General features: G+C 41.3%; 1 protein-coding gene across 1 annotated transcript in view; it reads left to right on the forward strand.

Annotated features, from left to right (window-relative positions):
- NELL1 (neural EGFL like 1) overlaps positions 1–17,218 on the forward strand; it is a 534,303-nt gene that overhangs the window by 131,006 nt on the left and 386,079 nt on the right. The window contains exons 7-8 of the mRNA XM_066619143.1: positions 10,920–10,992; positions 14,641–14,723. Coding sequence (XP_066475240.1) covers positions 10,920–10,992; positions 14,641–14,723 — 156 coding nt within the window. The remainder of the gene's footprint in view (positions 1–10,919; positions 10,993–14,640; positions 14,724–17,218) is intronic.

A 17,218-nucleotide genomic window follows, 5' to 3' on the forward strand; every position in this document is an offset into this window, starting at 1 on the left:
CACTGCCTCTGCTGCATCACAGATGTGAAGCAGCAAGTAGTGGAGGAAGCCCTCATCCCACAGCTCAGGTGAGAGGTCGAACAGTTGTCCTCATGCTGAGAACAGTTGCAGCAGGCCATCATGGGCTCCAGCAAGTCTCTGGAGAGCCAGAGGTTCATTGGGGACTGGGGGCTTCCTGAGGGCCTGATTGGGAGCCCCCAAAGGCCGCAAGTGGCCCCCAGGTTGGAGTTTGGGCACCCCTGTTCTAGTTGATGTAATATGTTTTGTTATGCATAAATACACATTTTAATAACCCACTCGTGTACTGCTTTTTATTTGATAGTACTTTTATGCTTTTAATTTTATTTTTATATTGTACATTGCATTCAGATCTGGGAATAGTGGTATAGAAATCTAGCAAATAAATAAATGAGGATTGCATAGAATCATGGACATTCATGTCCATGAGGCTGATAGGAATAAAACTGGTTTGTTGTGGTCCTGAGCTTGTTTTGTACATGAGGCTTACATTACTATCTGTAGCTAAATCCCATGATTTGCTCTTTCAGACCATTGCTAGAGGCAAGAGAGACATTTCTGTGAATATAAAGCCAATGGACTGAGTGTCTTAATGATTTGTCTACTCTAGATCAATTATCAGGCACTTTAAAAGCTGATTTCATCATCCTCAATGTGGAAGTTTTTTTTTTTAAATTTCTGCCAACTACTCTTCCACTGTCTTACAGCGCAATCAACTTACTCAGAAATAAGTCCCATTCTGTTCAGTGAGTCTTTCTGTCAGGAAAGTGTGGATATGATTGCAAGCCTCAGTCTTTTAAGTAGATCTGAGATTAATGTTATACGTTGCTGTCTCATAAGAAACATTTTTATTTAAAATATGTGCAATTGTCATCTTTGTCCGTTGTGTGTCCTTTTTACTTAGTAGACCCATTAATGACTTCTTTCTGTTGCCACCATAAAACATAGCACCACTCGCATCTTGTATTCCTTATTACATGACGCATCTCCTTACCATCTCTAGTTTCTATCAAAAATGTGTGGTAATGACCTAAGGCCCAATCCTAAACTTTGCGCACCAGCTTAGTGCTGGTGCACACTGTTGCAAATGTGCTGTAAGGCATGTTTGCAGGCCCTAGTGTTGGTGCTCCGCCAGTGCTAGCCCAGCGCTAGGCTAGCACCGGAGCTTCGCTGCTCAGAGGTCGTGCAGACTGCCAAGCAGTGGAAAGGTAGGTGGAGGCATGGGGGGAATTGGAGAGAAGACCTTCCAGGGCAGGGGGAGGTGGAGGGAAGGTGGTGCTTTGCTCCACCAGATCCAGAGCCTCTGTGTCAGGCTGGTCACCCAACATGGAGACTCTTGATTCTACTCTTGAGTCAACTGACCTTCAGGTTGACATAGAATTTAGTAGTCCCATTGTGGGGCTACTTGATTTGCCCGGGAGTAGACAAGTCCCCTTCTCCCAAGGAGGAGGCAGTGGCTGCCTGGAGTGCTCAGGATGTGGCTGTAGCCATTTTTGGCACCACTGCAGCCCTGCACATCCGACAGCTTAGGATTGGGATGCCTGTCAGGCACATGCGATGACATAGGAGTATAAATTTACCAGAACTTCACTGTATAACATTGCAAGGGACCAGGTCATCATCAGAACTATTCCTGCATAGTATGTTAATGTACACATTAGACCAATCAAATCCAAGCCACAGAATACTTTTCAAGCCAGCACATGGTTTGCTTGCATATTTACTCTAGTATGATTGCTCTGTCAGCAGCACCTCTTGCGGTGCACCTGCTCTCTGCTTGTAACACATGGTTTTGATTATATTTGAGTTGATCTGTGGCAAACATCTGTGTATGCAGCCTTGTCTGTAGGCAATAACATTGACTAGATAGCCTTTTGATATCTGGCTTTGTGTTTAACATCTGAGAAACAGTCCATAGTAGTCCACGCATGTATTTTATTGAGCTCAACATGCCTTACCCTTAGTTAGATGATTGATAACACTCTGCTCCCATTTCAGATGTTCAATATTTAAGACAATTGAAGAAGCTACTTTGGCATGACAGTGTTAGCAGGGTGATGTAAATGACACTGAGCAAACTGGACAGAAGAGCAAACCACAATATTGCTTAGGTGGTCCAATCAGTAGAAATATTATAATAAGTGTTAATATGATACAGATAATATTCATGCCTCTTTGTTTTTCTGTTAAATTAAGGTGGAGGAATGACTACTTACCTGGACTGCATTTTTCCAACAGCTGGGCTGTCAATGTGAAGTGCAATTGATGGCATTATTTTATTCTACAGCTGTTGGGTTTTTTAACCTCAGCTGCTTCCTGTAATTCTGCAGATGGTAAACATATGTTTATGGGCTCTTAGCAGAAAGGGAAAAAAAAGAAAAGGAGTTATACTGGTTTTGTCCATCTTTAATTCTTATTTGTTACAGAGACACACAGAGTTTGGGAACTGAGCAATATAATGCACTTATAAATTAATATTTTTATGCATTAACACTCTGGAAACCGCAGGGTAGCTAATTATATAATAATGAGCTGCCAGTTTTTATTGATCATGATGAAAGCCAACAAGTGCCTCTCTTTGCGCTATCGATGTCTGAATATTTTACTAGCTATCTGCAGGGCAGAAATACATAATTGGTTATATTTTTTAAGAATGCTTGTGAGTTTCACAAGCATTCGTTTTTGTTGTTGTTGTTACCCACTGCAACAGTTTATGATTTGAGTTGCTTATAAACGGTGCATATTTCCCTTCTATATATTTACATGCTCAGCAGGACCCCCCCTTTTCTTTTAAAAAATAATTTGCTTCAGCGTTTTAGCATATAAAAGTTCTTTTTTTCCCTAAGTGTAAACAGAGATCTGCAGGGAAATAAGAGTGTTAAGAAAAGAATTAGTATTTTTCTTTGGTATCTGCAAAATACTGTTCTAGCAATTGTATCTAACAAGCCCTGAATAGTATTATGAACATTACGCTAATAATAGTTATTTCAAAACTATTAGGAATTTATTGGTATAATTTGCAAATATGTTTCCAGTGCATCTTCTACTTCTGCTCTTCAGACAAAATAAAATCTTCTAAAAATGGTAGCATTAATGCAAGCTTTGAGGAATAATCTACTTTTGTTCTTTCACACCTTGGGGAACATCTGATGTAGTGAAGCTGTGACTTTGCAGCTAAGAGTTAAGAGTCAAATAATAAAAAAAAAGTCTCATGCTGATTAGGTCCTTGCTAAATTAGATTGGTTCCTTGCAGGAAGGAAAAAAAGTCTGGCTTTGTAAAGGCAGGTCTCACACAGCTTCTACTGCTCATACCTGTTAGAGGTCTGTCTCCTGCAGATTTGGTTTCTCCAAAAATCTTGGTAATATCAATGTGTTTTTAAGCTAGGATGTGAGGGTATTCAACATCTTACAGAATATCTCCTCAAGTTGGATAGAGCAAATGAAGGAGGAAAAAAGATTTAAGTAAGGAGTGAACATTCCATGTTTAAGTCTTCTTCATGACACCATAAATAATTCTTCTAGACAGGGCAGGGGAACAATGCATTATATGTTTGTTAAACATTCATATTTTGGAGTAAAATATGTACTCAAGTGCTAGATGCAAATTTGTGACTCGAGTACAATATCTGTATCCTGGAGTAAGAGGATACCCAAGGATAAATCTTTTCAATAGCAGGGTAAGCTATAAGGAAGTTTTTGCTGAGAAAAGATGAGGATTGTGTTGCAAGACTCACATGTTCAGTAAGATTTTTCTCTTAGACGTGACACAGAGGCTTCACTCACTGTATATGTTAATATTGAAGCCTACAGCCACAATAATCACACCAAAGACTTTTTTCAAGTCTGCACTGTTCCTTAGTTTCTGGGCTCAGTTCAAATTGCTGGGTTTTGATCTATGAAGCTATACATTGCCTGGGGCCAGTGTATCTGAAGAAGTATCACCTACCATTTGTTTCTGTTTATGCATTAAGTTCTGACGGGCAGATAGTGATTAGATCAGTGGTTTCCAAACTGTGGGTTGGGACCTGATTTTTGTTGGGTAGCAAAACTGATAATGAAAATGTATTGAGCCCTATGGAAAAAGAAACTGAGCCGTGTGTGTTTACTCACAAATAAGCAAATGTGCATTGGTCCACATTCAAAGGGCAGACTGAGAGGGACGTAACATCACCAGAATGGTCCCAATCCGATGAATGCGGGTCCCAACAATTTCTAAAGAAAGAAGTTCCCCCTCCAAGCCAACAAGGAAAAAGTATTGAGCCCTATGGAAAGCAAAACTGAACCAGACATGCATGCTTCTTTATGAGTTGGTGACCATAGCTTGGCTCTTATCTAAGGCCAGGTGAAGGGAAATGCAAGGCCACTAGAATGGACCCAATCCAGTGAACGTGGAGCTCAATAAATACTCCAGAATGTGGCCCCCCCACCACAGTAAAAAGGATACAAACAAGCTTGAGCAGGTGATAAAGTGAAACTTTGCTTTTTCTCATAAAACTAGGTAGGTCCCAACAGAGCTTCATTTTAAAAAGTGGGTCCCTGTGCTAGAAAGTTTGGAAACCACTGAATTAGAGAATTCACAGTCTGAATCTTGTGAAAGATTACCAATACTAGGGCCAACCTGATTGTGGTGTACTTGCTATGAAATTTTTTCTCAAAGAGGGAAGCACACATGGTTCCCTCCTTTTGAGAAATACAGGTCCAACCTTGTTATACACTGATTTTTTATACACAGATTTGACTCAACACGAATGGCCGCTGCAAATGAGAAGGAATGAGCTGATCCCTGGAGAAGGGAAAAAATGCATCCCTATAAAATCACAGTTTTAAAAAACTGCTTTTCTTACTGTTGTAGAGAGAGACAGTCATGCAAGCCATTACAGGTATAACCTAATCATCCATAGATTTCTCTCTCTCAATGCAATGAGAAGTGCCCTTTAAATTAAAAGAAAACAGTGTTTAACAATAAGAGAGAGAGAGAGAGAGGGAGGGAGGGAGAGGCCATTGGACTGACAATCCATCAATTATTCTCTCTTCAGGCAGCTTCAGCCCAAGACCCCTCCCTCTCCTCTGAGCAGGTGAAAGAAAGATACTTTGCAGTGGTGAAGGGAGGGGTCAGAGTGAAGCCTTTCTAAGCACCTTGAGAGAGGCTGGTTGAAGAGGGTAGAGCCTCCATTTGCCTGAAGATAACATCCACAAGGTTGCCAGTTCAAGGCCACCGGCACCGTGCGACCTTGAAGCAGCTGACAAGCTGAAGCCGAGCCATTCCATCTGCTCTGAGCGTGGGAGGATGGAGGCCAGAATGTGAAGCCAGATCGGAATGAAACACCTGAATGTTGTGGTTCTTGAAAGAAAGAACCTTCTTTCGATTGTAAACATCTCTATGGGGATTTAAATAAGCCTGCCTATGTAAACCGCCTTGAATAAAGTCTGAGGAGAAATTTGAGGACCAAGAAAGGCGGTATATAAATACCTGTATTATTATTATTATTATTATTATTATTATTATTATTATTATTATTATTAATGACTCTTTCTTACATCACAAAGGTCAGCAAGGCTGTTTTTAAATCACCTGAGCAAAGGAGCTTTGTTTTTTTAAATTGATTTGCTATAGTGCGTTTTTTTGCCATCCACATGAGTCCTGGGTACAGAACCCTCCAGAATAATGAGACTCAACCTGTATGTTAAAGTTTGTTGTTCATGAGATCTTTCAGCTTTTGAGGCTGGGACTGGGCATTGTCATTGTGAACCGTGTTAAATAATCAAATTCCATTGATTTTATCACTAACTATATGGTAAATTTTCTTAATTTCTGTTTTTTATAGTTACAGTAAAACTGCTCATCTGATAAGTTGTGCTACTGCTGAAGTCAAATAGGAAAGTTGTTATTGTAGCTGCGGGGGTGGAAGAGTGGGGAAAGGCATCTTCAGTAAAAGTCAAGAATTGACTGATGCAGAGCATTGGTTACCTTTCTTTTGTTGAAAATAGGTTTATAAAAATATTTATTAATAATAAGTAATATCACAAGCCTAACCTGAAAGCATAAAAATGATGTTGGCAACGTCCCCCCAGAATGAACATGTTCTCTAACAAACTTCCAAGACTACTTTGTCTTACAGGTCCATCCTCCATATCTGCAGATTTAACTCATCGTGGGTTCTGAACCCGCTGTGAAGGGCTGGACTTGAGCTCCCAGATGTGACCACAGGTGTTCTCTGGTTGCATCTGGGAGGCCTTTCTGAGCCCCGCAGAGGCCTCATGTGGCCGCTGAAGCCCACAGAAATGCCTCCAGAGGTAAAAATCATGCATGACCTCTGCAGGTCTCAGAAAGGCCTCCAGAGGTGCTGAAAAGGCACTTCCAGTTTTTAACATAGGAAGGTAACTTGAAATAAGACTCCAGTATAATTCTGTAACTGCTGCTTGCCTGTTTGGTGTCTGTTTACCGCCCTTCCAGTCATTGTGTACAGTTCTTGTTCTTTCTCCTTTCTGTGCTGTGTAGCTGCTGGGATAACCTACTTTCCTGTGGGGGTTTTTTTGTTTACTTCTGCTGTACTATTATCTCAGCAGCAAGCATAACTAGAATTTTGGCAGCTACTGTAAGACAAGAAGGAAAACCCTATCTCAGGGATGTCAAACACATTTCATACAGAGGGCTGAAGTTAGTATTCATGGTGTCTTCCAAAGGCCGAAAGTGACATCATTAAGCAGATGAAGATGAGAAATAAGCACTTTGTTTTCACATAGAAACCGATTAGCTATAAAGGACAGAAGAGAAAATGTGCAAGATTTCAATTTCATATCAATTTCAAGATAATGAGAGAGCCTAATTATCACACTGGGAGAGCCCAATTATAGGGGGGACTGGAGAAATTACTTTCAGGGGCCACATTCAGCCCACAGACTTTATGTTTGACACCCCTGCCCTATCTCATCATGCCCAGGTCCTTGCTGCCATGCTCTTTGCTCTGTTTTCATAAAGGTGAAGCAGTTAGCCCAGTCACATTACAGGTAACTTTTTTAAAAACCCAGAGCAGCTCTAGAGTAGAAGATTCTATCAGGGGACACATCCTTTATTTGCTGCTAACATATTCTGACAAAGATCAGTCTCCAAAGTTGTTTTTTCCTTCATGGGGAATGATAGAGGGTTAGGTTCCTCTTCAGCATAATCTTTCACTCCAGAATGCATCTTCCTGTTGCTGCTCGGTGTTTTTTCTTTTAAGTGACTGGAGTAAACTTTAAAGCAGACTTAAGGTCATGTGTAGTCATTGGCAGACCTGGGGGCAGGGGTGCAAATGCCTCCGGTGTCAGAAATTTAGGCGCCTGGGGGGAGCTGCATTGCGACCTGCCCCCACCCCACTGTCACCACTGGCTTTTGAGGAACCAAATAATCAACCGGTGTTTGTTTGATTTGATTTGATTTGTATTTATTTTTTTATTTTGAGGAACCAAATAATCAACCGCCTCCTCCCCTCCCCTTTCTTTAAAAGGGAGGACAGGAGGGCAGCCGTCCAGTCAGCAGGGAACCGCGCCAAGAGTGGCTACGCTCCAGCAGCCACTCTCCGCACAGTTCCCGGCCGCACCTGAGGGTTCCCCTCTCCACCCTTTCAAGAAAGGGAAGGAGAGGAGGGCAGCCCTCAGAGTGGCAGGAAGTGGTGCGCACCTCCTATTTCGGAGGAGGCGGGTGCCGCTTCTGGCTCCAATTGAGTCTTTTCGCGTTTCTTTATGTGGCATTCCATCGGAACATTTTGATACCAATGGAAGTGGTGCCCAGAACAGAGGTGAGTGCCACTTCCAGGAGGCAGGCAGCGCATGCCTCCTGAGTGCCACTTCCAGCAGTCCCTAAACGTTCTGATGGAACCTTTCGCACCGCTTCTAAGCTGTGCAGAAGCTGGGCTGCCTCCTTCCTTCCCTCTTTTTTTTTTCTCAAAGGGGGAATGGAGGAGGCAGCCATGAGGAAGTAATTGCAGTGACGATGATGTCACTGTAGTTACTTCTGGGTCAGGGGCGGGAGGGGGCGGCAAAAACAGAGGTGGCCCCGGGTGGAGAAAAGCCCAGGACCACTTCTGTGTGTAGTTGATAGTTTGGTACCAGAACAGTAGCTGGGAAGGCAGCACAAGGGAAAGGAAAACCCAGTGCTTGCAAGGCAAAACATATGACAGTCATGCTTCTGTAATAAAGGTGAGGGCCCTGATGCTTATTTGCCCTCCTTAAAACTCCTTCAGACATCTCTCGTCTGTCCATTCTTACTTGCCTGTGCACCGCATCTGCACAATTCTTCTCTGAACTTTGAATGTATGCTCCTCATTTTTTGAAAATGAATTTTCTGCAGGGGAGATTGGTAATAATACATCTGGTTTTATATACAAGACAGTTTGTGCATTATCAATATCCTGTCCAATGAGATCTCTGGGCTAAGTCGTAGCATATCTGCTGTTACATTAATAGGAAGCTAGCCATAAAATCAGTTTTTCTTCTTGCTGTTATTCATTGAAGGCAAAGAAAGAGGCTTGACTGTAACATTCTATTCCTAAAAGTTCCCTTCTGGGTAGTCTAGTTCTTATTGAAATCTGTGACTTGTGCTTGCATGTCCATCATCTAAAACCGGAGCATGAGTGAAAATGATCTGCTAGTCAATTAACCTGCTTAACAAGGAAAGCACACTGTCACAGTGTATAGTTCAAGTTTAAAGCAGAAAGCAGTTAACTAATGCATGACGTGCATGGCTGGTGAACCATATGTTAATGTAACCAGCTTAGCATGCTAAACAAATTTAAAATTTAATCTTAATAAGCTAATAACCAATCTTGGGGGAGAATTTGTTTGAATAGACTGTGTTCTGCAATGCTTTGAACATCCCAGTGTACAGTGCTGTTTAGACATATGTGCACCAAGGCCATGAGCCAGCAGATCAAATCCACAGGTGTTTAACTTAGCAAAAGAGGTCAACACAACCTTATTAAAGTGAAGTGATGAGATTTGGTTATGGCGTTTGTATGATTTGCGCAAGGTATTTGATGGTTATTTATGCTTATTCAAACTTAGATCTTTGATAACCATGTGTTTGTGTGAATGGGAGGATGTGTTTCTCTTTTGATTAATTGTTCATCAGCCATCATTTTCAAAACCAAATTAATGATTGCTTCATAGGTTGCATCTACTCAATGACAGTGTTGTGTTTCATTATTCTAATGGCTTCATTATCCTCACAGATGAAAAGGTTAATAAACATTCTGTGAGATGGATAGTGCAATCTGGTTATTGCCATTAATATTTTCAATTAATATTTTATCTTGAAATAACAAGCAGGAAGTGGTGCTTGTTGATTACCTTCTGCTGTCTGAGAAAACGAGCATATAAATGTTAAATGTTGCTGCATTTGCAAAGCTTGAAGAAATAGGGTCTATATTTTATTCATAATAAGATCTTGGCATTCTGAGTAAGCTACAGTGTCTGAAGTATCCATTTTGTTGGATCCTTACCTGAATGTAACTGCCCACCGAGACAATATTTTAATTGTTGATCTTGACAATACACTTTTAAAATCAATGATTTTCTTTTACGTATGTTGTGTGTGTGTTCAGAGTTTCAGTGAGATACAGTGTAAAAAAAAATTTGAATTCAGCAGGAATGAAATCAGGTCTGTCAAAATTAATTTGGAGTTAAAGGATCTTATCCTATCTTCATTTCCCTTTAATAAGTGTGACATTTGTACAAGACCTGATTCTGTAAGAGAAGGCCCTGGGATAATCAGCAGAAGGGTGAAGAAACTTCCCCAGGAAGTCATGATATTACAATAAGGTCATTTGGTGCAGTAGGCTTCAGCCCAGAATGTTTCCAAAAACTCAAAAGGGGGGTGAGGTTGCTCTTCAGTAAGCTTTGCAAATGATTTGCCCTCTCAACATTTCCGTTGCTCATCTAGAATTTATTTTCAGACTCCCACAATCTGTTGAACAGGTCAGGTCCCAGTGGAAGTGGAATCTAAGCACTTTCAGTCACACCTGGTCTTCATCATGTCTGCATAAAGCTATGTAGTCAGGTTTAATGTTCAAAGTTTTTTTATTTGTTTTTTCCCATTCTAGTTGAGTTATGTGCTGAATTTATCCTCCAAAGTTAGAATCTTAGCATTTGTATGTTTGTTTGATTAGTTTACAAGATCATCTTGTATTTCCCCCCTTTCATTTTTGAATGTGAATTTCTTAAATTATGAGTGCAATAAAGACTAAGCACTTTGGAGTCCCATTGATTTTAATGGAAAAGATGTAAGCTAATGTGTAAAATTCCCACCGATTCCCATAAATATGTGCTTAAGCCATTTCTGCCCAGTGTTGCATATATGCAACAGGGATAAAATATGTACACCTGTGGGCAAAAATGGGTTAAAAATGACTGGCTAGGGCCAAAGATTCTGAACTCTGAGACTATGTGGTTTCATTTACTTATGAGTCATGCAAAAATATCTTATTAAATATCTGTGTGTTTAATGAAAACATAAATTTGCCAAATGATCCAGCTAAATATGCCTTTTTTACATTTAGAGTGGCGATTTTTAATCTTTTTCCTCTCATGGCACACTGACAAGGCATAAGAATTGTCAAGGCACACCATCAGGTTTTTGCCAATTGACAAGGCACACCATGCTGCCAGTGGAGGGCTCACATCCCCAATGTCCCTACTAATAAATAATCTTCCCCTCAAATTCTTGTGGCACACCTGTGGACCACTCGTGGCACACCAGTGGGCCACAGCACAGTGGTTGAAAATGGCTAATTTAGAGGGTTCTAGTTTTGCAAATCAGCATATTAATTTTTCATGCTATCAACCAGTAACTTTGTGAATGCTTTTGTACAATTTTAATTATATGACTATAATCTATATTACCAGCTATCTCTTCTGTTACAAAGGGTATCATTCAAGATGTGAAAGTCATCTTTATGCCTAATGGATATATAACACAATGTCCTAATCTAAATCGCAGTAAGTTGCAATTTTTATTTATGCTATAAGTGTTGTTAACTATGTTTAGTGCTTATAATGTAGAGAAAGTTTTGCATTCCTTATTGTTTGCTGCAAAAGCATGTGAGGTTAGCCTTTAATAGTCCCTTTCTGCAGATGAGGAACTAAGGCTGCAATCCTATTCACACTTACTTGGGAGGATGCTCTATTGAACATAGTTGGACTTACTTCTGAATAAATGTGCCTAGAATTGTGCTGTAAGACTATGATCTATCAGCACTTCCTAGTAAATTTGAGTCTCGACATTTCAGAGGTATTTTAAAATTCCAAACACAGGTGTTTCAATACTGTTTTGTTTGTATCTCAATATATAAGAAAATATTTGTTTTGTGTTGAAGCTTGTCTTACAAATAATCTAGACCCATGTTTCTCAACCGGTAGTACTTGCACCACCTGTGGTACTTGAGTTAGGGCACAATCCTAACCCCTTATGTCAGTGCTTTCCAGCACTGACATAAGGGCAATGCAGCTCTGAGGTAAGGGAACAAAATTCCCTTACTTTGAGAAGACCTCCGTGAGTGACACCCAACTGCAGGATGCAGCACATGCCCCACTGACATAAGGGGTTAGGATTGTGCCCTTAGTGTCTGGTGGTACATGCAAGACCCCCCAGACTCCTGCCCCATGGCAGTTAGACCAGCAGTGTAACATGACAAGCATCAATAGGAGGCTTGGCTCAGTGGGCAGAGCTACAGTATACGCTTTTCCCATGCTTGAAAAACCCTCTTGTCCACCCTGAGTCTCTTACCAGTGTTCGTTGCTTTGTGTCTCACCTCCCAATCTTGACGTAACTGGTGATGACATCATTGCCAGTTACTTCCAGTGGTACTTCCCATTGGTGGACCATACAAAGTGGTATGGTGTGGGACAAATGCTGAGAAATGCTAACCAGATTACTACTCCCATTGTAAAAGCTAAGAAATTATGTTGCCCTGGCTTTGATTGGCAGTCCAGCTAGGTTTAAACTTTACTGTCCTATCATGTGAAAGTAGTTTAGACTTAGCTCTGAAGAATTCTGGTGATGGATTGATCATCTGATAGCAAACACAAATTATGCGTTTGTTTTTTGCCGTTCTCCCTTCCCTAGTTTTCTTTGGGAATACTAACTGCTAGTGAAAGGGGTGACATTGGTGGTCTGGTCTGTCAGGTTAGGCATTAGCTAAGGGCTCACATTCACCCTAGGGCCCACCTGGCTAGCCGACTCCTTGGGGAATAACAGTTGTCAATGAGAGAGATTTGTAGAGATAAAACAGTGGATAGAGAAAAGTGCCCCATGTGGGCATGAGACTATGATTGCTTATGATCCTCTGCAGTCTATTCTGCCAGGAGACAAGAAGTTTCAGATTTCTTAATAAGTAGTGGTGGCTTGCTCTCACATTTTATGTCTGTTATGCAATGTACATTAATATAAGAGAGAGACCATAGAACCTAGGAAAGGAGTTGGATGGGCTTTCAAAGGTCTCAATGAAGAATTGGTCATATCTGATGAAAGTGTTGAATTTGTAGCTAGAAAAAATGTGCCCTGGAAACCAGCAAAGGGACACTGTGACCTATGACAACTTGTTTAGATTGCTCAAGAAAATATCTGCCTCGTCACAAAAACAAGGTGCAGTTCTTGAAGGTTAGGAACTGTGGTCTGAGCACCTACTGGTGAAGCTTTATAGGATCATAAAGCAGTGATCTGCTTCACTTTCCAGTTCAGTTCCATTTTAAAAAGTTTATTTTTATCGTTGGGTTCAAAATGGAAAACAACAATGCTTTAAGCCATTATCAGATAGCACAAATATAGAAAAACATAACCTAATTAATGTTGAAATCAAACAGTATTAGTAGTACTTAACTATGACTTGACCCATAAAATATAAATATACACTTGTAACAGAAATCAATTAATGTTACTCAAAGAAACTCTTTTCAATAATTTTAGAAAACCAAATATTTATGTGGTGCTTCCCATGTTTCATCATCTCCAAATGTATGTTGTTGTTGTTTTTTGTAAAGCAAAACTATGTAGTGTTAAATTCTTCTGTTCCAAGTTCACCTTTTGGAAATCTTGGTGGGTGTGCTAATATTTCTATTGAAGATCTCAATATCTTTTCTTTAATGCTGGTAAAGGGGTGGTCTTTTCATTGTTTTGCTACCTATATTTTAGCCGCAACTATCTGGTTCCCCCCCCCCCCAAAAGCAGATCTTGGAACTAATTTGGGCATATGTTAAGCAGAATGATCTTCATGAGCAATATATTGCTCCAAAATATTTTCTATTTTAAATGCAACCTTTTTACAAGCATGGAGAATTTTCATACAACACCTGCAGAAATTTCTGCTTTGCAGAAATTTCTGGAGCTAATACTATGTGTTGAGTTCTTGGAGAGCTACTGATGCATTAGCATTCTGCTACTGGCACAGTGTGGTACCTGTCCATGTTCATTCTCTCTCTCTCTCTCTCTCTCTCTCTCTCTCTCTCTCTCTCTCTCTCTGTCTCTGTCTCTGGGCAGGGTAGGATTGGCTCAATATTCTTCTGCCTCCTTGGTGCTGTGCCAACATGACAAATCCTAATATTGGATAGAGGCTGAGATTTGGATAGAGGCACACTTTCCATCTAGAGACAAAGAGAATTCTTTGCTATTTCCGATTCCTGGTTTATCCACCCATCTGAGTGGGCAGGCAAGCAAGAGGTTCCCTGCTTGCCTAGAGCTATTAGCTGAGTGACCCATTGCCAACAGTTATGACAAGTCATAGTACTGGTTACCTTTTCTTTCTCCCCAAATGGAGAGAGAAGGGGAGAACCGCTTCAGACAGCACTGGCAATCAACCAGGACTCCCCAAAGACCCTGCCTTGCCAGTTTCATTACAACCACAGGATGGTGTAGTGCAGTGGTTGCCAAACTTGCAATCAGTGCGTAGTAAAAAAGTGGTCCCCATTTGGACCACAGCTTACCTTTCCATTGGGTTGCTGCATGACCTCTACTGAGACTGGGGGACAGAGATACTTTAGGCAGTCACATCTGCTTCCCAGCATACCAGCAGGCTAGCCAACAGGATGTCTGGGCAGACACTGCCCAGAGCGACCCTGTCTCCTAATCTCAGTAGATGTCATGCAGCGATCCAGCGGAACAGTAAGCTGCAGTCATGGGGTAGAAGGGTTACTCCAAACCCCAGATTTGGCCCCCAGGCCACGGTTTGGAAGGCCCTGGTGTAGAGGTTCAGGAGTTGGACATGGACCTGGAAGATCTAGGCTCAAATCTCCACTTAGCCATGAAGTTTCCTGGGTGACTTTGGGCCAGATACTATCTCAGCCTCATCTACCTCACAGGGATATTGTGAAGACACAAGGAAGGGAGGAACTACACATACCACCCTGAGCTTTTTGGAAGAAGGATAGTGTAAAAAATGTGAAAAAAAAATAAAAATAAAAATCCTGTTTTCTTAATAAAATTTCAAAATCTGATAGTTTGTAATTGTGAAATATATTTGAATGATTGAAAAAGCTGTAGTCACAGTGCTACAAGGAAGCCAATACCTGCCTAGTATTTGTGTGTTACATATGGTTTTTTGGCTTTTAAAATATGATACTTATCTGTTTCTTTGTCTTTTTTCCTTTATTGAGCCTGTCCAACCTGCAGTGACTTCCTAAGCCTGGTTCAAGGAATTATGGATTTGCAGGAATTATTGGCTAAAATGACTGCAAAAGTAAGTATTTGTGCATTGTTGTCAATTTTCTATCAAATTTATTTCATGTGTTTGAGCCACCATCTGTGCAGTAGACATATTATTGTATTGAGACTTTAGTTCTTGCTGTATATGGAGAATTGTGATCAATATGACAAGAGATGATACCTCTGCAGTTTGTGTGGATCATGGCATTGCATAATGATGGACAGAAGTACCGGAAAGAATAAGGAAAGCTGGAATGAACACTTGGTCATCCTGATGAATGAAGGTCGCTAACAGGGTTGTTTCACAAGTTGCTTCTTTCCATCACTCATTGCCTCATACAATTCATTTAATGTGCAAACAACTATTTTTTTTCTTTTCCACAAATAGTATGTGGGTTGGATGGAAAGTCGATGATGTGCATTAGCGTTCCAATGCGTATACTTTATAAGCATGAATATATAGTTCTGATGATATGGCATATGAATGGTTCAAGCAGCTTCCCTGTGAGGAAGCCATGGTGTAGACTACCTCATGAGGAAACCTGAACCAGTGACTAATGAGGCTATACTGTATCTCCAAAACTAGATAGAGCAAAAACGGATGCCATTTTTGGAATCAGCACCCCAAATATACCCAGGAATAAGAACATAAGAACAGCCCCACTGGATCAGGCCATAGGCCCATCTAGTTCAGCTTCCTGTATCTCACAAGGGCCCCACCACATGCCCCAGGGCGCACACCTGATAACAAGAGACCTGCATCCTGGTGCCCTCCCCTGCATCTGACACAGTCCGTTTCTAAAATCAGGAGGATGCACATACACATCATGGCTTGTAACCTGTAATGGATTTTTCCTCCAGAAACTTGTCCAATCCCCTTTTAAAGGCATCCAGGCCAGATGCCGTCACCATATCCTGTGGCAAGGAGTTCCACAGGTCAACCACATGCTGAGTAAAGAAATATTTTCTTTTGTGTCCTAACTCTCTCAACACTCAATTTTAGTGGATGTCCCCTGGTTGTGGTGTTATGTGAGAGTGTAAAGAGCATCTCTCTATCCACTTTATCCTTCCCATGCATAATTTTGTATGTCTCAATCGTGTCTCCCCTCAGGCGTCTCTTTTCAAGGCTGAAGAGGCCCAAACGCCGTAGCCTTTCTTCTTAAGGAAGATTCCCTAGGCCAGCAATCATCTTAGTTGCCCTGTTTTGCACTTTTTCCATTTCCACTATATCCTTTCTGAGATGCAGCAACCAGGACACAATACTCCAGGTGTGGCCTTACCATAGATTTGTACAACGGCATTATAATATTAGCTGTTTTGTTCTCAATACCTTTTCTCATGATTCCAAGCATAGAATTGGCCTTCTTCACTGCCACCGCACATTGGGTCAACACTTTCATCGACTTGTCCACCACCACCCCAAGTTCTCTCTCCTGATCTTTCACAGACAGCTCAGAACCCATGTGAAGTTTTGATTTTTTGCCCCAATGTGCATGACTTTACACTTACTGACATTGAAACGCATCTGCCATTTTGCTGCCCATTCTGCCAGTCTGGAGAGATCCTTCTGGAGCTCCTCACAATCACTTCTGGTCTTCACCACTCGGAAAAGTTTGGTGTCGTCTGCAAAAAATAGTCACCTCACTGCTCAACCCTGTCTCCAGGTCATTTATGAAGAGGTTGAAGAGTGCTGATCCCAGGACAGATCCTTGGGGCACACCGCTTTTCACTTCTCTCCATTGTGAAAATTGCCCATTGACACCCACTCTCTGTTTCCTGATCATCAACCAGGTCTCAATCCATGAGAGGACCTGCCCTCTAATTCCCTAACTGTGGAGTTTTTTCAGTAGCCTTTGGTGAGGGACCGTGTTGAACGCCTTCTGAAAGTCCAGATATATAATGTCCTCAGGTTCTCCCACATCCACATGCCTGTTGACCTTTTCAAAGAATTCTATAAGGTTCGTGAGGCAAGGCTTACCCTTACAGAAGCCATGCTGATTCTCCCTCAGCAAGACTTGTTCATCTATGTGTTTTGAGATTCTATCTTTGATGAGGCATTCCACCATCTTACCCGGTATGAATGTTAGGCTCACTGGCTTATAGTTTCCCGGGTCCCCCCTCTTTCCCTTTTTAAAAATAGGCGTGACATTTGCTATCCTCCAATCTTCTGGCACCATGGCCGTTTTGAGGGACAAGTTGCATACCTTAGTCAAGAGATCTGCAACTTCATTCTTCAATTCCTTAATAACCCTTGGGTGTATGCCATCAGGGCCCGGTGACTTATTGATCTTTAATTTATCAATGAGGTCTGAAACATCTTCTCTTTTAACCTCTATCTGACTTAATTCCTCGGTCAGGAGGGGCCGTTCGGGCAGCGGTATCTGCCCGAGGTCTTCTGCCGTGAAGACAGATGCAAAGAACTCATTTAATTTCTCTGCCATCTCTAAGTCTCCTTTTATCTCCCCTTTCCCTCCCTCACCATCCAGAGGGCCAACCGCTTCTCTTGCAGGTTTCCTGCTTCTAACATAT

Source organism: Tiliqua scincoides, chromosome 1 (assembly GCF_035046505.1).
Source record: "Tiliqua scincoides isolate rTilSci1 chromosome 1, rTilSci1.hap2, whole genome shotgun sequence".
In the NCBI taxonomy this organism is placed as follows: domain Eukaryota; kingdom Metazoa; phylum Chordata; class Lepidosauria; order Squamata; family Scincidae; genus Tiliqua; species Tiliqua scincoides.